General features: G+C 60.7%; 2 protein-coding genes across 2 annotated transcripts; both read right to left on the reverse strand.

The window, feature by feature from the left end:
* Positions 1 to 347: 347 nt before the first annotated feature.
* ABB37_08409 (hypothetical protein) lies at positions 348 to 14,052 on the reverse strand (the record flags this gene model as incomplete). The annotated part of the gene is made up of 1 exon (XM_015807412.1): positions 348 to 14,052. Exon 1 carries the CDS (start codon positions 13,089 to 13,091, stop codon positions 348 to 350), a length of 12,744 nt encoding a protein of 4,247 aa, XP_015653951.1. The 5' UTR covers positions 13,092 to 14,052.
* A 1,530-nt stretch (positions 14,053 to 15,582) lies between these two features.
* ABB37_08410 (serine/threonine protein kinase-like protein) lies at positions 15,583 to 21,486 on the reverse strand (the record flags this gene model as incomplete). Its single annotated transcript, XM_015807413.1, has 1 exon — positions 15,583 to 21,486. The coding sequence occupies exon 1, from the start codon at positions 19,216 to 19,218 to the stop codon at positions 15,583 to 15,585; it is 3,636 nt and encodes a 1,211-aa protein (XP_015653952.1). The 5' UTR covers positions 19,219 to 21,486.
* Between the last annotated feature and the right edge of the window lie 100 nt (positions 21,487 to 21,586).

A 21,586-nucleotide genomic window follows, 5' to 3' on the forward strand; every position in this document is an offset into this window, starting at 1 on the left:
ACAAATGGGAAGAGATTTACGTGATCATTTAGTTAATATTTACTACCAGAAACAACATCAGAAAAGATGGTGATCATCAGCATCATCATCATCATCATCCAACACAACAACAACAACAAAAACAGACGTCTACGAGTGCTTCGGTAGTGTTACAACTCAAAGAACAAGAAAAAATAGAAAAGAGAGACACGCCTATTACGCTACAGAGAAGAGAGGGAAAGCAAACACACCAACGAATCAACACTGCGGAGAGCCGACGACATGAAGAGCCCACACAAGAAGTAGAGCCCTCCGTTCGATCTAAACACGCAAACACACACACACACACGCACGGAACAGCACAAAGACTATTGAATGTTCTCCACAGTGACCTGCGCGGCCGCCTCGGGAGACTCCGGCCTCTTGAGGTACTTCTTATACACGAAATACGTCCCGTAGACCATGCCCGCTGGCAGAATAAGCAGAATCGGAATCACCCACCACGACACCTTCGACGTCGCGTCGTTGTCCTCCGCATCCGGCACCTCCTCGGGCGACGCGGTGGTGTACGGAATGGACAGGAAGATGTCGCGCCACGCAACTTCTTGCGCAGGGGAGGCGGGGAGCGCGGCCGGCGTGACCGCGACTGCCGTGTGCAGATCCGCACCGTTGCTCATGGTGAAATTGACAGTCAGTGGGTAGAGCGCTAGCGCCGCTCTTGCCGTGCGTGGGACGAGCGTGGTGAGCAGCGCCGGTCCGGAGACGTTGCTGCGCAGTGCGGCGACAGCGCGGTAGAGCAGCTCCGGCGATGCCATCCGCACGGCCGTGTTCGCCGTGGCGTTGTGTACGACGGCGTCCGCAGCGATGGTGACGACCAACGCGTAGGTGGGCAGCTGCGGTGCGTCCAGTGAGCCACTCGTGGCTTCCACAGCAGCACCTTCCGCTGTGGCGTAGGCTCGTGCGCGATGTCGTGCCTGGACAGCCTGCACTGCGAAGAGACGTACTTCATCCACAGCAGCGGGCGTCTGTCGGAGGACCGGCGGCTGCACCGGTGCTGCGGTGGTACTCGTAGTTGTTGATGTAGTTGTGGTAGTGGTAGTGGCGGGTGCCGCGGTGGATGTGTTGCGCTGCGGCAGTGTCACGTCCCCCGAGTGTGCCAGCTGCACGACGACTACCGCCGCCTCCACGCCGAGCCGCTTTGCCAGTGCGTTTTGAAAGCGCGTGAGTGATGCCGCCTCAATCGTCAGCAAAAGCGATGACGACGACGAGGAGGAAGGAGTACTGCTCGAGCTGTTGGAAGCAGGGCGAGCCAGAAGCTCCATCACCATCGACGTCTCCCGCATCCACAGCAATGCCGGGGTGGTGGTGGTGGTGTTCGCCGTTGTGGTCCGCGTCGCCGGCGCACGCGCGCGGAGGTACAGTGGCCACGGACTGAGCCGCACTGCCGCGGTGCTGCTGGCGGTGGCGGCCGACACTGTCGCCATCCACTGCTGAGGATCTTCTTCACCTGCACTTGCGAAGGCCGCACGCGCGACATCAGCGCTGTAAAACCGGGTCCCGTCCGTGCTCAGACAAACCAAGATCGACTCACCGTTGCTGCGCGCCGCCGCCGCCGCCTCAGTCGCGGCGCGACCCAGCAGAAGCGGGCCGTTGATCGGCGGTGACGTGTGTGTCGTCCCGGACGTGTTCTGTGTCCACATCTCCGCCGTGCTCTTCACCCAGTCCGCATGGCCCAGGACAGCGTTCATCTTGTCAAAGGCCGCCAGGCGTGCGCTGCTCGCTTGTGCACCGCGCCACGCTTCCACCGCCGCCGTGTCCGCTGACGACCACACACCGCCATGCTGGAGGTTCACGACGAAGATCGGCGCGGCCAGCGGAGAGGTCGGTGTGGCGTTGCGCCAGGCGTCTGTGCTGTTGGACGCGCGGAAGACCGTAAAAAGCTCCGGCACCGCGTGTGCACCGTCGCAGCGCGCACCGTGCAGGCTCGTACGGACCAGCGCCACCGCTGCCGCCACTGTGGGAACATCCAACAAGGACGACGATGGCGAAGACGCCACCGGCAGGCCACGCCCACTCGCCGGTCCCACACCGTTGCCAACGAACGCACTCGTCCAGACATAGTCATAGCGATGCGGTCGCGCTGCGTAGACGGACCCGCTTGCACCGTCTACACGGCTGAAGGACACAACGTGAGGGATGTTCGTCGTGATCTCGCTATCCGCGGCGGCGCTTGTGGAAAGCAGCTGCACGCGCACCGCCGTCGCGGTCGCGTTGACGGCGGCCCACTGAAGCTGCTCGGGCGTTGCGTCTACAAACGATACTACAGCGGCGGCGCGGCTCGCGGAGAGGGAGGTGATGGTGGGCGGCACAACGACGGCTGTGAAAGAAATAGCAGAAGTCGCTGCCGCCGTATGTGTGCTGTCGCTGTGGAAGCCGTTACTGCTGGGGGTTGTCGCGTCAAGGGCGACCCCGGCAGGATGGAAGGACAGGCCTTCATCTACGCTGTAGCACACCATATAGCGGACCAAGGCGCTCTTGTTCGACGACTGCGTCTGCCATTCCACCTCCTGCAGGTAGGCCGCATCCACCTTCCACACGCCGTCTTGTGCGTTGTACCACGGGGTAGACAGCAGCTTTCCAGAGCCCGCTGCGCTGTCGTCGTTGCGCACGAGCAGCGAGGCGCCGGTGAGGGGGTCCCACGACTCCGGCACCCCCGCACACCCGTTCGACCACATCACCGTCTCATTCGCTGCACTACTTGTGTTGCTGCTGCTGCTGCTGTTAACGGACGGCGACGACAATGAAGGGAGGCGTCGCGTTACCCGCTGTGCCGCACTCGGGGCAAACGCCAGGAGCAGCGGAACGCCTCGCACCTCCACGGCTGTCCCTGCCACGGCGAGTTCCGCGTTGCTGCTCTGCGCGAGTGCCACTACACTGTTCGCGGATGTGGATGTGCTGCTGCCAACCTCCTCCTCCTCGCTGATCGCGGCGTCGCTGATGGACAGGATCGTCCACCTCCGCGAAACGTGTAAGCGTAGTGGCGTCGCTGCATAAACGGCGGTGTGCATCGTCGCCGCCGCCGTGGTTTCCGGTGCGTCACTCGTCATCTTGGCCATCGGCTGTAGCGTCGAAACGAAGGGCAGGTCTTGACGCAGACACAATGCATACGTTCCGTCTGGTACGTAGCGCAGGCTCATCGGGAGTTGCATGGCGCGGAAGGGAGAGGCCGAAGATGGGGTGGTCAAGGCGCCCCATGAACCCAGCTGCACCGTCGGCAGGTCCATCACATACGACGCATCCACCGCAGTCGGGTCATCGCACGCGGCGGCGCGCATCGGCACCACCCGCACACGCACGCCATCGCGCACGCCGGCGCTACACACGCCCGGCGCCGTGCTCGTGTGCAGGCCAACATCCTGCGGACGCACAAACACGTCGCGCTGCGATGATGCGCCGTAACACGTCAGCGACCACGGCACCACCGTCAGTGTTAGGTTGGTGGGTAGATTCTGCAGGCGGTTGTCAAGCGAGAAGCGCAGCGGCTGGGGTTGCTGCTGCTGCTGTTGCGTGCCCGTCTGTGCCACCTTCGAGGAAGCCGGTAAGTACAAGAGACCGTCCATGGCGAAGCCGTCATCGCCGATGAAGCCACTCCACAGCATCGTCGTCGTCAGCTGACCCAGATCGGCCAGCACCTGCAGGATGCTCCCACTCTCGTTCGTCAGCAGCCGTGGGACAACAAAGCGGGTGTCCGTGAGACGCCGCGCCGTGCTGCTCAGGGCGTACACCCGCATTGCAGTCGTCGTGCCACGCATGCGCGTCGACTTCACGGCTACACCGCCGTCGTTGCTGCTCTCCTCCTCCGCCGCCGCCGCTGGCTCTTCTTCCTCCGCCACGTCCTCGCGGTTCTCGTCGTCCTCCGTGTCAAGGCTCACCCGCAGCGTCGGGGCCCAGTCTTCCGTGTACTGCGCGATGCCCACCGCCAGGTACTGCCGTCCACCGTCCACGGAGAGGCAGACGGAGCCGCGCGCCGTCAGGGGGAACTGTGGCACCGGCAGCCCATCCCCGCTCGGCAGCGAAGCGACGAGGGACTCATTCAGATTCCCCGCCGCAGCTGCTGATGGTGCATTGGCACTGTCAGACGCATGCTGCTCCATCAAGAGAGGCGCAACGGACACGGCGTCGGCGGAGAACCACAGCTGCATGCCCGCGTACGACGCGACGTAGGGAGAGACGGCGGTAACCGGCGGCGGTGCGCTGGCCGGACGATAGCACGGACGACCCACGTACAGCCGCGCCAGCGAGAGCAGCGACATCGCGGACGGACTCCGCTGTATGCGCTGCAGCAGTTCGTCTTGCGGACTCAGGTCATTCGATAGCGACGAAGACGAGGCCGAAGACGGAGACGCAGAAGGCGTCGCCCCCATGAGCACCCGCAGTAGCAGATCCTCCTCACCACCACGACGCAGCACCACGTGATTGACGTTGTCCGCCCTCATCGCCTCCGTCGGCGTCCAGGCGTGCAGGGAGACCTGGTCTACCTGCACCGCCATCACACGATAGTACACGCCGTACCACTGGAAGGCCGAGGTCACGGCGCCCATCTCGTTCTCCGCGTTGCTCGCGTCTGACCGCTGCGCGGCGGTGGCGGAGGCGGCCGCGTCAACGTTTCGGAAGCACAGGAGAAGCCGCGCGCCGGTCACCGCCGCGGTGTGGTTCTTCGTCAAGGTGATGGTGTTCGGTACGTTCACCGTCAGCAGCGGCAGGCCGTGCGTGTTCACGCTGCACGAGGCGGAGAGGAGCACCTGCGTGCCGACCCGCACGTACACCACCGGCGTGGGCGTAGGGACGGTGCGGCTGTCTTGGCTGGTGCTGTTGGTAGAGTCCGTCGAGGCGTTCGTGGGGTAGGGAAGTCCCTTCGCTACGCGCACCAACTCGGATAGGTCGACGCTGCCACGGCTGTGCTGCGGGACAAGAAGGGTGTTGGACAGAATCTCCTCCAGCAGGTTGCGGTACCTCGTCTCGGTGTCCGTCTGCAGACGCGATGATAGCACGCGAAGCCGCAGCGAGGTTCGCTTGTAGGTGTGTCCGTCGTTGGTGGAGAGGCAGACTGGAATCCCGCGAGAGCCGTTGCGGGCGTCTTCGGACTCCAGAAGATGAGTGTTGGGGACTAAGAAGACACCATTATCGTCTTCAATCGTCAACGGTTCGGCGTAGAGGCGCGGGTTGGCCAGCTCCTGCCACTCCGACACACGCGCGAGGTAGTCGCTCGTTGATGATGCTGACGTGCTGTTGTCATCCGCGCTGTCACGGCCGCTGCTGCCGGGACCAGCTTTGCTGCTGCTGTTGCTCGTGCTTGTGTCGGGCGGTGCCATCTCCTCCTCACAGAAGCTGCCGAAGCGTAGTTTGTGGCCGCGCTCGATGCCGTAGCCGTTGAGGTAGACTACCTGACTGCCATCCTGCGCATAGAGGAAGAGGGTGGTGTTGCCACCGATCGGGATGCCGGTCCCCCTGTCCATCTCAGCCGTCGTCACCGCCTCCACATCGGATTTGTGTGCCGGGAACGGCGCGGTGGTGTTGCTTGCGTCGTCGGCGCGGAGGCGGAAGCTGGTAGGGATCGCGCGGGTGTACTGCAGCTGCAGCATCGGATACGTCGGCTCCCGCCACCGCTCCGCTGCCGTCTCGAGACACATGATCCACGGCTGCGTCATGTTCGGCATCACACGCGACACGCGGTCGCTGTCGCTGCTCGTCGCGCCGTCCGCCACACTCAACGAATGTGGCAGCGTCAGCACACCGAAGTCCAGCACGTAGGGGCCACGCAGCACATCCTCCGGGACCGCTTCCGCGTCGACGAAGCAGGGGTCTCCGTCGCCGTCGAGCGGCTTCACAAACATCACGCGACGATGATCGCCACAGGGAACGAGCTCCTCCTCTACACCGCGAGCGCTGCTGTCTTCCGCGTTGTTCGTGCTGGAGAAGGAGGAAAAAGAGGAAGACGCGTTTGGCGGCGGGAGACACCACAGCGCGAGCGAGACCTGCTGCCCGGCCGCCCCCACAATATTCACCGTGTTGACCTCGCCGGTGTTCCACTCCAGCGCCACCTTCGTCGGGGCCAGCGCCGTCAGCGCCGCCACGTCCTCGCTGCCATCGGCAGGGAAGTAGCGGTAGTGCGTCGGGCGTCGCACGTGCGGCATCACGTTGAGTGTGATGGACGGGGCGGCGCGCCAGGCAAGAGAGCGCTGCGGCTGCAGGCACAGCACGTACGCCGCAGGGGCCGCCAGCGCACGGATAAGGTTCTGCGAGAGGACGATGTAGTACCCGTGCACGATCACACTCGTGCCGCCTTCCAACTCGCTCGACGCGTCGTCCTGGCCGAAGAGCGCGAAGCCGGTGAAGTCGTTTTGGATGGGGATGTCTGGCAGCTTGCCTCCACCGGCCGTCTTCGTCGCCACCATCGGCTCCCCGCACAAGTCAGCGGAGGTTTGGAAGCGCACGACACTGCGGTTCGTCAGCATCGACCCCGAGATGGGCAGCGTCCACTCCTGCCCCTGCTCCACCGTCACCGTCGTCGTGTGGTTCAGCGCGAAGACGCCGTAGACGGCCTGGACGAGCTCCACCCGCAGCCCGTCTAGGTTGAAAAACTGCAGTGCCGCCTCGACGCCGTCGTCTGCAGCGGCCAACGTGGGATAGACGGCGCTGGCACACAGCCGGTAGCTGCCCGCCGTCGTCAGCAACCGCGGCAGCAACACGGCCGACCCGTTCACGGCGGCAGAGGAGGCGTTACGGAAGGTGTCGAGGCCCTGGTGAAGGTAGGAGTTCTTCACCGCGTGGCAGGTGTAGGCCTCTGGGGCGAGGAAGAGGTGGAGAGGGCTGCCGATCTCATCCACCACGTCGACGAGTGGGCCGACGAGCTGCATCGGGAACCACCGGCCGTTGGAGAGGTGCTGGGTGGGCAGGACGAGCGTCGTGGACGGCGGTGCGCCGCGGCGGGCGTTCTCGAGGGCAAAGCCGTGTATCGCTGGCAGCACCAACTGATAAGGGATGCCCGCCGAGACGTAACCGGAGGTGTTTGATGTTGTTTCCGTTGCTGCTGCTGTTGCTGACGCGGTCGTCGTCTCGCCATCCTCGGCGATGCGGACACACCACTGGAAGCGGTGTACCACCTGCCCGCTGCTGACGGACGTGTCTGAGCCGAAGCGGACGGTTTCTTGCTGCCGCAAGGAGGCGAACCAACTGGAGAAGGATGTCTGCGGGTCCACGTAGCGTGAGGAGTCCGCGTAGAGGGGGCTCGCCGTCGTGCCGGCGGCATTCTTCTCGATGCGAAGGAACGTTGTTTGACTGGAGGGCAGGGCGGAGAGCTGCACCGGGGCACGCCACAGGAAGCTGGACGCGTTGCGGCAGTCGAGCGCCGGCATGAGCCACGTGTTGGTGTCGTCGAGGCCGAAGCCTTCCACGACGAGGTCCATGTTGCCGGCGTACACAACCGTCGCGGCGGTGGGCGTCAGCTGCGACAGCTCCGCCGTGACCACGCCGGTCACCGCCTGGGCGATCAGCCCCGCGTCGCTCGGCAAGTTGCGGATCGCCGTCACGCGTGGCGGGTCCACAACGAGCTGGAAGTTAGTGGGGAAGACGAGCGTCGCCGTGCCCGGGGCGTACAGGCACACGTTCAGCGGCACCCGCGTCGTCGTCACCGCACCGGTGAGGGGGTCGATCGTCACGTCCTGCCGGAAGAGGTGCTGAGCGGCTGACTTGCTTAATAGGTCGTCGTGGCGCAGCACCACGAAGAGGCGTGGCCGGTGCACACGACCTCTGCCGCCGTCCTCTGCGCCGTCCTGCTCACTGCCGTTTGATGCTGCGACGGATGCGGAGGTGTTCCAGTAGGAGCTGGGCAGGTCGTACAAGGAGACCACCGACACGTTCAGCAGGCTCTGCGAGGCCACAATACGGCTGACATCGCTCGACACCGTCGAGACGCCGTGGCACAAGTTCGACGAGAGAAACATCGTCATGTCAGGCCGAATGCCGTAGCCGGTCAGGGGCAGCACCACATCTCGCACTCCTTCTGCTAATCGAATCACCGTGCCGCTTGTCGTCGTGGTGGTGGTTAGTGTGGGCGAGGACGGGGAGGGAATGGCGCTGTAGCGACCCATATAGAGCAGCTGAATAGGGCCGACGTCGAGCGTTGTGTTGACGACAGGGGCGAAGAAGCGGTGCGGCGGTGCCATGCCGTTGGCGACGGGAGAGAAGGGCAGGGGCACGGAGAGGCACAGCTGCATGCGGCGCGTTGACTGCTGCGTGAAGAAGCCGAGGGGGATTACCATGCCCAAGCTGGTGTCCACGCTATCTTCATCGCTCGTGCTGCTGCTGCTGCCTCCACTTCGGCGACGACGACGGCTATCCTGCGTCAAGACACCTAAACCCCGCTGAGAGTAGAATAGGTTCGAGTGGGCGCACTGCTCAGCCGTGTCGTCCACCGTGCCGTTACTCGGCAGCACCACCGAGAACACCACCTGCGCGCTGTGCAACGTCGTCGTGGCCCACAAACGCACGTCTACGCCGTGCATCCACAGCATGCCGGCAAACCCCGTGTTCAGGTTCAGATGTGTGGTGGTGGCGTCGGCGGCTTCCGCGGCGACCACCGCATCGCTGCTCGTGAAGACCGCGTTGGCGTCTATCGCGAAGCGTTCCACCTGCAGGCGGTGCACCGTGATCCTCAGCGCGGGGTTCCGCAGCGGTAAGAAAGGGCTGAGGGGATCGTAGGCGATGCACACGTACCACGTCTGCGTCGTCGCCGCGACGTCATCGGTGCGGGTGGGGTGGTGACCCCACAGACCCGTGTGATTTAGGTTCAGCTGCATGTACGCCATCGTCGTTGTCGTTGCGCTGCTGTTGTCGTTGATGTTCTCTGATTCGACGCGCATGGTGGCGGTGCTGAGCGGCACCATCGTGTCCAGGTACCGCGGCCAGGTAGCGGCGGCGGCGGTCGGGTCGGTGCGCGGCACAGGCTGCAGCCGGTTGCAGCTGTTCGGGTCTTGCGAGAGCAGTGCCAGCATTCCCGGCTGAATTCCTTGCCCATCTAAGAGAAGAATGGGGGAGCTGTATTGGGAAACGTGCAAGTGCGAAAGAGAGGCGACGGGGCTGGCCTCGCCGCGCTGCTGCTGCTGCTGCTGCGCTGACGAACCGTAGGTGTAGGCGTAGGTGGGGCGTAGCCGGTAGTGCGCACTGCGGTTGAACGTCGCAGGCGTCGGCACCAGCGTCGCGAGGTCAGCCGAGGCATCCGATGTGCTACTGCTGCTGTCGACGTCGTCGTTGGGACCCTTGTTGCTGGAGGAGACCCGGTGCGTTAAGCGGCGAGGCGGCAGCGCCCACATACCCTTCACCGCGACTTCCTTAGGGACGATGTGCGCCTTGAGACCTGGCACAGCGGTGTAGGTGCGGACAGCCGCGCCAACGGGGCTGAGGGAGGTACGCGCCGCGAGACGCCTCACAATGGACAGCAAGAAAGCATCGCCATCGATTACAACATCCCCAGCATGCGAGGGAGCGGCAGACGACGAAGTGGACATGGAGGAGCTCCACAGCGCCGGCATCAGGCTATTCCTGCTACTACTACCACTGCTGGTGCTGCTGCTGGTGATATTCCATAGGGACAGAAGCCGCCGGGAAGCCGCACCCGCCTGCGCCACGTCCGCGCTGCTGCTGTTGCCGGCGCTTGTGTTCGTGAGGTGCGTCTTCTGCACAGCGACGCACACGTAGAACTCCACCGGCGGCTGCAACGTTGCCAGCTCACTCGGCGCCGTCGAGGAGTTGTAGAGCGGCTTCAGCGACGACAGCCGTGCAGCGCGAATGGTGGCGTACTGATAACTCAAGACGCTGAACTGCAGCCCACTGCGCGCGTCGCCTGTACGGTCGCCGAGCAATGTGGAGGCGTTGCGCCGGGTGTAGCGCGCACTGGGCACCTGCTGCAGCGCCATGTCCGGTGCAAGGAGGTAGAAGGGCACCTCGGCGCCCATGCAGTCGGCGGTGGCGGAGAGCCGCACGTGAGAGACCATCGTGTCCACCGTGGGCGACTGTGCCGTCACGACGACGTCGTCCTTGCTGTCGCTGCTGTAGCGCAGAGCAAGCTGCACCGTACCGGTGCCGTGCTGGGGAATGGCAAGCGTCCGCTGCACCGCACACACCGAGTTCGGACTGCTTGCAGTGCGGCTGCAGAGCAGCGGAGGCAGCCAGGTAGGGCGTGCGTCCACACTCGCCGGGTGACGCGTGCGCGACGCCGTCGGAATGAAGCCATGCACCGTAACTTCCGTCACCTCGTACGTGATCGCCGTCGGAACGTAGTGAACGCCGTCCTGCGAGACGCAGACGTAGCCGACCTCGCTCGTGTTCCCATGGCGCACCGTGACGGTGCCGAGGCGGACACGGTTGATGCGTGATTGATCCTTGTAGCCTTCACACGGTGCGAAAGGGCGACTGACCGACGCGTTGGGGGAGAGAACCAGCAGGTCACTCAGCGACGACGGCGGGCCTTGCGCGGGGGCGAAGATGCTGCCCATCGCCGTGCCGTCCACCGCCACCGTCGGCACCGCATAGGAGTAGAGAGCCGAGAGGGGGGCGAAGTACAAGTGCAGCCCACGCACGCTGGCTGCCGCGGGGGTGGTGGCGTTCGGACCCTGCAGCGTGTAGATGCCCGTACTGCCAGCTGCGACGACAAGATGTGCTGCGTTCGACAGCGCCGCGATGCGTTCCTCGAGGGGCGGCCACGCTTCCCCGCTGCTGCCGCTCTCCGACGACCACCCCGGCCCACTCGTCGGCTCCGGCGTGGTCGTGGTCGTGGTCGGGTGCAGCACGTCCTTTGCAGGGTCGATCTCCGTCGCGTTGTACTGGCATGTGTAGGCTGTCACGTAGACCGCCGTGCTGTCGGGCATGCTGCCGGCGGCGGCGGCACTGCAGGGGACGTAGTGCCACAACCCATGCACGTCCACGGCGATGCAGCCCTTCACGGCGGCTGGCTCCGAGGCGGCCCAGAGGGACAGGGCGAGCTGGGGGTCCAGTTCTCGCACCCCGCTGATGTAGAAGCCACCATTGCCGCTATCGATGAAGGAAATACCGGCCAAGCTGACCGGGACGGCGCTGGTATTTCGCTCGGCGTTGCTGCCCGTCGTCGTCGTCGTGTCGCCGCCATCACTATCAATGTAGCGCTGAAGCAGGGCACCGATGTAGTTGCTCTCTGCAATGGATTGCATCGACACAGCACGCACGCGCGCCACCTTCGCCGCCACGACACGGCCACGCAACACCTGCTCACACGCCTCCTCCATAGTGGCGGGTGTGACGGCGGGCGCTGTTGAAGAGAAAGTTGTTATGGCAGTGGTGGTGGTGGCGATGGGGTAAACCCGGTAGCAACTGCTCGTCAGCGGCAGAAAGGACCAGCCAGGGACGCAGTAGCCGGACGGACCGGGGGCGGCGGTGGTGGTGGAATTCGGGTCGGGGGTTGGTGTCGTGGGCGGCGGCGGAGTCGGGAAGGCGGAGCCGTCGTTGAGGTACGAGCACAGAAAGGGCTGCGTAGAACGCGGGTCTAGGCCGACCCACGTACCAGCCGAGGTATCCGCAGCTGAGGTCGTCTTGGCTGTTGCGGCTGCCCCACTGCCGGTGTTGCAGCGCTGCGCAGGAGGCGTGATGCCTACCACGCCGTAGCTGAGCAGCGGCTCCTTCGCGGCCCAGTTGGCGAAGTAGTCGTTGCGCGCCGTCGGCCACGCGGGGCTGGACGGACTCGTGGCGGCGAACTCGGAGGCGTTAAAGAGGTGCTGGTCGGCGTACCAGCTGCCAATGAGGCCGGCCCCGGCGCCATCGCGCATGTAGCTGCCGCCCAGGAACACCGTGCGGGCTGACGTACCGCTACTACTCGTAATGCTGCCGGTGCTACTAAAAGATGTGCTCGCCTGTCCAGCGCCGTCGCCGTCGCAAACCACAGGAACACGAGAGAGCAGCGTCGACACAATCCACTCATTCTCGCTGCGGGACATCACACTGGCCAGTGCTGCCTTTGGGTGTGCCGCGCGGCAGTACGCCTGGGCTGCCTCGAACGTCCTACCCAGCCGCCCACCCGCCTCACTTGCATTGGCGAAGAGGCGGTAGCAGACGGTGTTGTCGGCACCCTCGCTCGTGTCCACCACAGACGGCAGCGGCGTCCAGCCGTCGAGGCAGGCCGGTGCGGGCTGTGGGACAGCCGGGCGATGCGCACGTTTTCTTCCCGGGTGCGCCTCTCCTTTGGAACTCGACTCTGCATGCGCGGACGAAGACGCAGGAGCGGAGGAGGAAGCCGCGGGTCCAGTGGAGGAGCTGTCTGGGGTCACCACGGCGCCACTGGCGTCAAACGCACACGCAAACGGATAGGCGGTGGTGCCGATGCTGTTGGCTGGCAGGAGGCCCCAGGTCCCGCTTGGGCGCATCACGACGGTGCCGGCGTGCAGCTGCCAGTTCACGTCATCCGCAAAGTTGGTGTACGTGGTGGACGCCGCGGTGCTACTGCCGCCGGCGTACCAGTCCACTAAGCCGTAGCCCGCTACCCCACCCAGGATGAGAACGGTGTCATCGCTCACGCCGCTGCCCCCCACTTGGAGAAAGAGACCGTGCAGAAAGCTGTTCTCTTCAGCGGAGAAGATGGCCGCGCCGTGTGGGGAGACGTGGCGAGCAAACGGCCACGGCGTGACTCCGTCCGCGTTGAATGGTCGGCCGGCGACGCTGCTCTCACTGGTGAAGACGGCTTCACAGGCCGACTCAGCGCTGTTCGCCGGCACACTGGATGTCGCGAAGACACGCACGCACTGCCGCGTAACCGAAGAAGAGGAAGAGTGATAAGAGGCAGCAGCGGCAACGTCATGCGCATTACTGAGGTTGTTGCTACGCGCTTCGTAGAGGAACCAGCCGTAGGGGCAGGTGATGGCAGATGAGGCCGCGTGCACCTGCGTGATGGGCACCACTGCCGGCACCACGGCGAACAACACAGCCGCCGCTGCTATCAACAGGAAGAGACGACGACGCTGACAGTGCGACGGAGCTGGCGTGACGGCGAAGGCGCCTCCGCCTACGCTGGAAAGGTCCCGCGAGTGCATTTTTGGTTTTCCGTATTCGCCCTTCGATTTCTCCAGAGATCGCCCTCTCTAAAACCAATAATAATAAAAAGAGTATTTTTAGGCGCGTGTTGCACGGTCAGCCGTCCAGTCCCGAGGGAACGGCCCAGCAGTTAACAGTAGCAGCCGACAGCGATGACGACAACAAAGCACTGCGCTGGCGAGGCGTGATGGGAGACGAAATAGACGGGGGAGAGAAAGAACGAAGACGGCAACATAAAAAGAATCGATAACAACAACAGAGAAGAGAGAAGGGCTGTGCCAGCTTGTGCGTTTCGCGCGAGAAGAAACGAGAAAGATAGGAAAAGCGGTTCGATAGATTGATAGAGAGAGACACACACACACGCACACGCCTTAACGGTGAAAGAGGCAACAATAATAAATATATGAATAATAATAACAATATATATATATCGGTATATATATATATATATATATTAAGTCCAAAGCTTCAAGATGCACACACACGGACACACAGACAAAAGATCAGCACACGCTCGTGCGCGACTGATAACACGCAGATGCGTTCGAACCGCGAGAGATTTCCTGTCGCGGAGGGAATATATGAATGCGCTGCAACCGCCCAGAAGAAACCATATATGGCTCAAAGAACGAACACTATCGCAAACAGCTGTCTTATATCGGCAAGTGACGGAGACACAGCGAGAAAACAAACAAACAAACAAAAAAAAAGGTAAAAGGACGGGGGACAGTCTGACACACACACACACACACGCAATGCCATAAAGCGTGCTCGGCGGACTAAGATGAGGACTTCAATTTCTTTCTCCTTTGCTCTCTTGTTCGAGGGAGAGAGTGTGTGTTCCCCTCGCCTCCTTGCGCAGCCTTCGCAACGAAGAACAGCGGAGCGAAGAGAAACAGCAACAGCAACAAAAGAAAGCACAGGATACCAGCCCAGGTCAAAACGCCGGTACTGAGGGGCTGCGTGTGTGCAAGTGTGTGTGTGTGTGTGTTGGAAGGAAGGGAGGGAGGGAGGGAGGGAGGGATGGAGAAGCGAGCGTATGGGAAAGGTCGCTGCCGAGGATGCACTACGAGTGGAACATCAACGATTCTTCACGCGTACATATGCGGGGAGAAGCCGCCGCACCATGAGGAGACGCGGCTCGCAAACTTCAAATATATATATATATACATATCAACGGTTCCAAAAAGAAAAGAAAAGAGCTCCAACTTTTCTCTTTGTACTGTGGGCGCTCTTCGCTGCTACGAGCGCTCACGAGTGCGCTGCCGGCAGAGCCGAACATCTCCTCTCTGGTGTATGTCTTAGTAGGCGCTGTCCAATGAAGCAACATCGCCCCCTTTATTTTTCTCTCTTTTTCCCTCGTCTTCATTTTATTTCCTCACATAATAATCTTCTTCTTTTTTCGAAGTGCGTTTTACACGAAAGAGATTCTTGCTTCGTTCGCTTGCATATACGTGTATACGTCAGCCGCGACAACAGCGCGGGGAACACAAGACAAAAGAGGGAAGGTGAAGATCAAAGGAAAACAACAAAATACAGTTCAGCTGAGATCAATGAAGGTAAACAACAACAAAAAATGGGGGAAACGACAGCAATGACGAAGGAAGTCACACCAGAAACAAACAACAACAACAACAAAACAGCCGGGTGACCACGTAGATACGTAGGAGAACAACAGGGGAAAAGAAAAACCATGAATATATGATGATACAGCGGAACAGCTCCTGATAAATTATCACACACACACACACACACACACACATCACACAGAAGTAGTTCGACTCCGCCACGCCGACTGCGTACGGGTGAGAACAACAAAGAAAGAAAGAAAGAGAGAATCACGCTTCTTGTTGCTTTATTTTATTTTGCAACAAGACCTTCGGCTCTCTGCTGCTAGTAGTAGGAGTAATCTTGTATTTCTTCTAGTTGTTGAAAGCACACGACGACGCGCTTCTAATTCCCACTCCATTTGGGGTCGTGCAGCACTCTTGTTCTCATTTTCTTCTTGGGGTGCCAAACTTCTGTTGGAGAAAGAGAGAGACATAGACAGAGAAAAATAAACAAGTAAACAATCAACATCAGCAAACAACACGAAGGGACCGGCGCCGAGGAGAGGAGGGGCGAGCATAGGAGAGAAGGAGGTGAGAAAAAAAAAAACCGGTCAGCAATGCAGCAGTGAAGAGGAGTAGCAGAAGGGGAAAAACAGATAGATAAAGGAATAACCCCTCAGCCTTCATTTCCTTCTGTTCTCCTCCCATACAACAAACAGCAACATGAATAGTAAAAAAAAAAACTCCTGGGTAAAGCAAGAACGGCGGCGACGACGTCCACAAGACAGGCGGATTCGCAGAAAGCGGAGGAGGGAAGACGGAGAAAACACACAAGCAAACTCGCGGAGTGAACAACAACAGCAGCAACAACACACAGAGAAGAAGCGGCGCTATTTCGTTTGGTTGTGCAGTTTTCGTCCCCTTCTTTTGCCCGCGCAGATCAGCGCCGCTTACGTGGGGGCATCTCTTCCAGCTCCGCATCTGCGCACGTCATCCACGGCGAGCGCAGAAGCATCCGTGCCGTGCTGCGGCGGTTCGGGTCGCGATGGAAGCAACACCGCAGAACGCTCAGCAGCTCCGGCGGGGTATCCGGCGGCACGCCAGGCGGCACGTCGTCCACTGACTGCTCAATCTGCTTCATGAGGTGGTAGGCGTTGTTGCCGGCGGTCGGCCACGGTGTGCGTCCGAAGACCTCCAGCACGAGACACCCGAAGGACCAGATGTCCGCGGAAGCGGTGTAGCCCACCGGCTTCGTGGCAGCGGCGAAGCTACCGTTGCAGCTCTTGATGTTGTTTTCACTGTCACCTCTACGCTCGGTCGAGTCCACAGAGCACGGCGAGGCGGGCTGCGCTCCGGAGGCTTGAATGATCTCCGGTGCCATGAACATCGGCGTCCCCACCATCGTGTGCGCCACGCCCGTCGCCTCACACCACTGGTAGTCCACCATGGTCGTGCAGCGGGAGTCGGTGGCGTGCGTCGTGGCGATGCTGCTCATCGTGCCGTCGTGCCCTTCCCCGGGCACGTGGCTGTTCGTCATAACGATGCGGCTGGAGCATCCGAAATCAGCCAGCTTCGCCACGTCATCCGCGCTGATCAGCACGTTTTCACCCTTCACGTCGCGATGAATGAAGTTGTTGCGGTGGAGGTACGCTAAACCCTTGAGGACATCCCGCAGGTACCGTCGCGCCGTGACGACCGGCAGCTGCCCACCCGGGCTGCGCCGCACCACTCGCGCCAGTGTCCCTCGCGTGCACAGCTCCATGATGATTTCCACCTGCACCGGAATGCGTGTGGCGGCAGCCACGGCGAAGTTGTCGCCCGGGGGGGCGTGCGCGTTGCTCGAGACACCACTCACGACACCCAAACCGGCCCCGTCGGTTTGCTGCATCCGCGACCCCGGAGGCGGTTGTTGTTGTTTGTGATGCAGCTCCATAAAGCGGTCCTGCACCGGCGTAACTTGACAGCGCAGACAGGTGACGATGTTCCGCTGGTGCAGCTTCTCCATCATTTCGATCTCGCGCAGCAGCACGAGGACCGCCTCCTGTTGTGCAGGGGACATGTTGCTGTCTTCACTCGCCGCGCCTGCCACATCGGGCCCGGCCGGCATCGGTACGCCGACGTCCAGCACTTTCACCGCCACCGGCGTGTGCGCCGCGTCGTCTAACACGCCTTCATACACTTTGCCGGACGTGCCCGCGCCGATGAAGGAGCGCACCGTCCACCGCATTCGGTTCTCCGCCAGACGGTGGAAGGCTTCCCGCCACTGCCGCGCACTCAGCCGGTGACGGCGGGACTGCACGACCTCCACGCGCCGTTTCTGTTCCTCCTGCGCGCGCCACCGCTCAATCGCGGTCTTCGGCTCCGCTGCGTTTGTGGGCGTGGGGCGGGTCGCCACACCAATGCCGCTACTGTTGCCGTTCCCACCACCATCACGCCGTGATCGCAGGCGGTCCACCGTCGACAGCGGCTGCTGCTGCTGCTGCGGCGGCGGCGCCGCGGTGTGTGTGCCCTCGTCCTCATCCGTCTGGGGCATGCTGTACCGCCGGGGTCGGTACCCGCCACCGCCGTCAGCCGCATTCGGCGTCCCGCTGTCGCTTGCGGTGCTGTCCGTCAAGTAGCGGTGGGTGCCACCACCAACACCGGGTGGTACGTTGGCGCTGCGACGCCGCGGTGTGCTGCCGTACAAGACGCTGTCGGCGGAGTCGTCCAAGCCATTCACGACATCGGACGAGCCGCTGCGGTGGACGGGGAAGCTGCCGCTCTTGCGCGTGCTGCGGCCCAGTGGGGCAGGCGTGCCCACCGCGCTCGGCGACAGCATCGGTCGTTGCTGTTGCTGCTGCTGCTGTTGTTGTGCCGGCGGTGTGGCGGAGGCAGTCGTACTCACCGGTGTCGCCTCGCGTGTTGCGCCACTGCGCAGGCTGCTGCGGCTCGTGCTCATCGGTGGGTAGGCCAGCGTGACCACGTTCGTCGTGGCGGCAGCATCCAGCGCTGTCCCACCACCCCAACCACCAAAGGCAGCAGGACCGGCGGACACAGACAGCGATCGATCCAAGTTGTGCGAAGAGCGTCTCTCCGCGTGGGTCGTGGTAGAGGAGGCTAAGTGACCGCCACCGAAGAGCGCCGCACCGCCTGCACCTGCCATGGAGGCGGTAATGACGGGCCCGTTGCTGCTGCGACGCCGATGGTGATAGTTACTGTTGTTGTGGCTGTACATCCGGCCTCCTGCCGTGTAGCTGCGAGAGCGCGGGCGATGCTGCTGCTGCTGTTGTTGCGCGGCACCCACGTTTCCGCCTGCGTCCTCCCCAGTCGGGGGCGACAGTCGTCGAGAGCGGGCATCGAAGCTTCCGGTCGGGGCGTTGATGGGGTTGGCGGTTGCTACTACCGGTGGCGTCGTGGGCAGCTGCTGCTGAGACGCGCTGCGGTCTGGGTAGGGGAACACGAAGTCACCGAGGACGCCGGAGTACGACCCAGTGAGGCCGTCGTGCTGCCCGGCTAAGCTGCTGCTGCGGAGTCGACTGCTCACGCCAATGGGCGCCGCATTCGTCGCGTGCGTCATGTTGGGGCTGCTGACATAGAGCAGGCTGCGGCTGCGCAATGGGTTTCCGCCTCCTCCGCCGCCGCCGTCGTCGTCATTTCGGTTCTTCTTGACGCCCCCAGCGCTGTTAGGATCAGTGTTACTGCTACTGGTGTTATTGCTGTTGCTCACCCGGTCGCGCATGCCGGGTGGAAGCAGCTGCTGCAGCGCCGCGTGCGGGGCCCTCATGAATGCGTTAAGCTGCGGTACGCACTGCAGCAACGACGACGGGGTGCTGCCGCTGCCTCCAGAGGAGGGGCCGACGCCGGCGCTGCCGCCAATATTATTGAAGGAAGAGGACGGAGAGCCACTCGCACCACCACCACCGCCGCTGTTGCTCGCCACGCGCCCGTACTGTCCGCTGGCGATGTCGGTGTTGCTGCCGGCTCTGCTGCGGCCATGTGGGGACGCCGTGTCCGGCATGTGATAGGGTGAGATGCGCGCCTCCATCAACGGCACCGCAAAACCAAAACCATTATCAGTGTATTTATTATTAGTATTACTGCTATTCGTTGTCGCAGGTGGACCGTTTCGCCTGGTAGAGACAAGATTGGGATCGCGGTGCTGGTCCGCGGGACTCGACCGCGGAAGGGTTCCGTCCCCTACGACTTGATAGGCATCTACGCCATTGCGCACACCACGACTGCTGCTGTTGAGCGAATTCCATGTCCCGGTGGGGGAGCTGACACGCTCGCCAGCACCGTTAAAGAAATGATTCTGACCACGTTGGATGTTGACAGGGCGGCTACCGGCGCGGGTTTTACGCAGCGTAATGTGAATCGATCGCGGACGTCGCGAGCGCTGCCGCTGCTGCGGATCTTGTTGTTGTCGTTGGTGCCGGTTTTGTGCGGCCTCGCCGTCTCCCTCTGCGATGTTGGTGGCTGATCCAATACCGTCCCGCTGGGGCTGGCGTTGCTGGAGAAGTGAGTGCTGTGGCTCCTGCTGCGGTGTATTTCCTCGCCCGTTGCGTGGGAAGGCGGCTAAACTGACGGACTGCGACATGACTAGCTGCGATGAGATCCACACACACGAATACCAATACTCCAACGAGTACGGCTCAAACGGTGGCACCTGACGAAGACTCCCGAAGTATCGAAGCAATAAGGAGAAAGAAGGACACGAGTGACTTACGACGTCACCGAAGAAGCAAGAGAGAAAAAACAAACAAACAAACAAAATAATCAGTTTCAAAGAGGCACCACTCGTAGTTAAGGCAACAGCGGGATAGGCATGCTAACGGGAATAATGCGGCAAGTAGGAAAGCACAAGCAAACACACACGCGTGCGTCACCAACTTCGAAAATGAGGTGTCGACCAACGAGAACAACGACAACAACGGAACAGAAAGCAGAAGAAGTAGCGAATACAGCGGGAAAGGGAAGAACCGTGCCCACGCCACGGTGCAACACCCGAAACCAGTTACACCAACAATGAAGGAGAAGCAGATGTGGCTCTAACCGTAAAAGAAGAAGAGAAGAAAGGACACAAAAAGAAATTGATTACAATGATAGAGGTAGAGAGAAAAGAAAATAAGAAAATCCAATAACTCCGAAGAGACGAAGTTTAAGGGAGGAAGAGAATCTACCGGGGAGGGACAAGAACAACCACACGCACACACTCAAGCAATAGAGAGAGGCAGAGAGAGAGAGAGAGAGTGAGAGTACGAGCGGAGTTAATGGCAAGGATACAGTGCAAGCAGCAGCAGCACACACACACACACACACACACCCAACAACAATGAAAACCCTACACTTCAACAGAAGCGGCAGCAACACCAACCACTCAACACAACCACCAACAACACAAAGCGACTGCACGAGTATTGGCGACTGAAATATCTCGAAAGAGCTACGCACACACCGATGAACAGAAGAAAAGAACAGGAAAGAAACAACAGTTATATAAAACCAACAGCGGCAGCAACAGCAGCGGCAAACAACAACAACGAAGGCGTAGAAAGGAAAGCGGAAAGGAACAAAAAAAACCCCTCGTGCAAGCGCTCTTCGCCGCGGTAAATTGAGCTATGCGAATCTGGCAGCCGCGCACCGCGGATGTGCTGTGCCACTGAAGTCGCACGCACTACCAGAAAAAGGAGAACAACAACGGCTGGTCTGTCCTCCAAGATGAAAATAATATATAAAATAAAGCTAAACAAAAATAATCTAGACAGAGAGCAGGTAGCTATCCCCTCTACCCTAGCGTACTAGCTTCCGTTTCGGGACTGACCTTTACGCCCCCCCTCAAACTGGATTGAAACACAGCCAGGGAGAACGATCGCAACACGTCAGCAGTACAATATATATATATATATATATATGAAATAAATGTGAGGTGTAAAGGGAGAAAACAACAGCAGAAGATACAAAAAAAAAACGTTGATGCGCGGCAACAATGTAGAAGAAGGCTCGAGAGGAAAGGATATGAAATAATGTATCAATAAACAAATAAAAGTGCGGATGTTTGTGTTGTACGTCGCACGGCAGCCAACGGCTCGTACGTCACACCCGTTGTGAAGAGTGCGTGCGAGTTTTCTACTAGGGAAGGGAAGGGGGAGACTGGGCGTCTAAACAAAGAGTTGGCTAGGCAGGCAGTCACGATGGCGAGCGAGCAGCGAACGACGAGCAGCGGCAACAAGAACAATACTAAGAAGCTAAAAAAGATAATCAAAAATAGAAAAGGAGCAACAGACGCGCCGTCAGTCGTCACGTGAACACACGTAAACGAGTAGATGAAAGAAGGGTGCTACGGTCCTGTATGCGAGAGAGGAAGAAGGAGGGAATATATATATATGTACTTTTTTAGAATATCCATGGAAACAACAACAACAACAAGCAAACCCGACTGCCACGGAGGATGGCTTCAATCGGCAGGTGAGCGAATATACGCAGGGAGAAGAAAAGAAAAGAAAAAAGAATCGCCTGTTTGCCCTCTCCCTATTCGCTACCTTTGCTTCCTCTACAACGTCGAAGATGCCAACGTCAGAACGGCGAGATAGTAAGACACACACACAGACACACACGCACACGCACACAAGGACAGAAGACACGAACACAGACTACACGGGCTCAAATAACCGAGAGAAAAAGGGAAAAAAAAGAGAACGGCGACGGCGGAGAAGCGAAAGAGTCCGCCCGCTTCGCTTTGATTCCACAAGTCAGGGTGCACGAGGTGTGCTTGATCAACCGCGCGCGCCGGTTTGTCTTTCCTGCTCTGCGGTCGATGGCGTCCTTCCTAAAAGCCGACACTATATCTGTTTCTTTTCCCTTGTCCTTTGGAATCTCGATCGATGTGTGGGCGGGGAAAGAATGTTGGAGGGGAGGGGGGGGGGAATGGGGGCAATAAAAGAAATAATAATGAAGGACATTATCGT

The sequence above is a fragment of the Leptomonas pyrrhocoris genome (genome assembly GCF_001293395.1).
Source record: "Leptomonas pyrrhocoris isolate H10 chromosome Unknown, whole genome shotgun sequence".
Lineage (NCBI taxonomy): Eukaryota > Euglenozoa > Kinetoplastea > Trypanosomatida > Trypanosomatidae > Leptomonas > Leptomonas pyrrhocoris.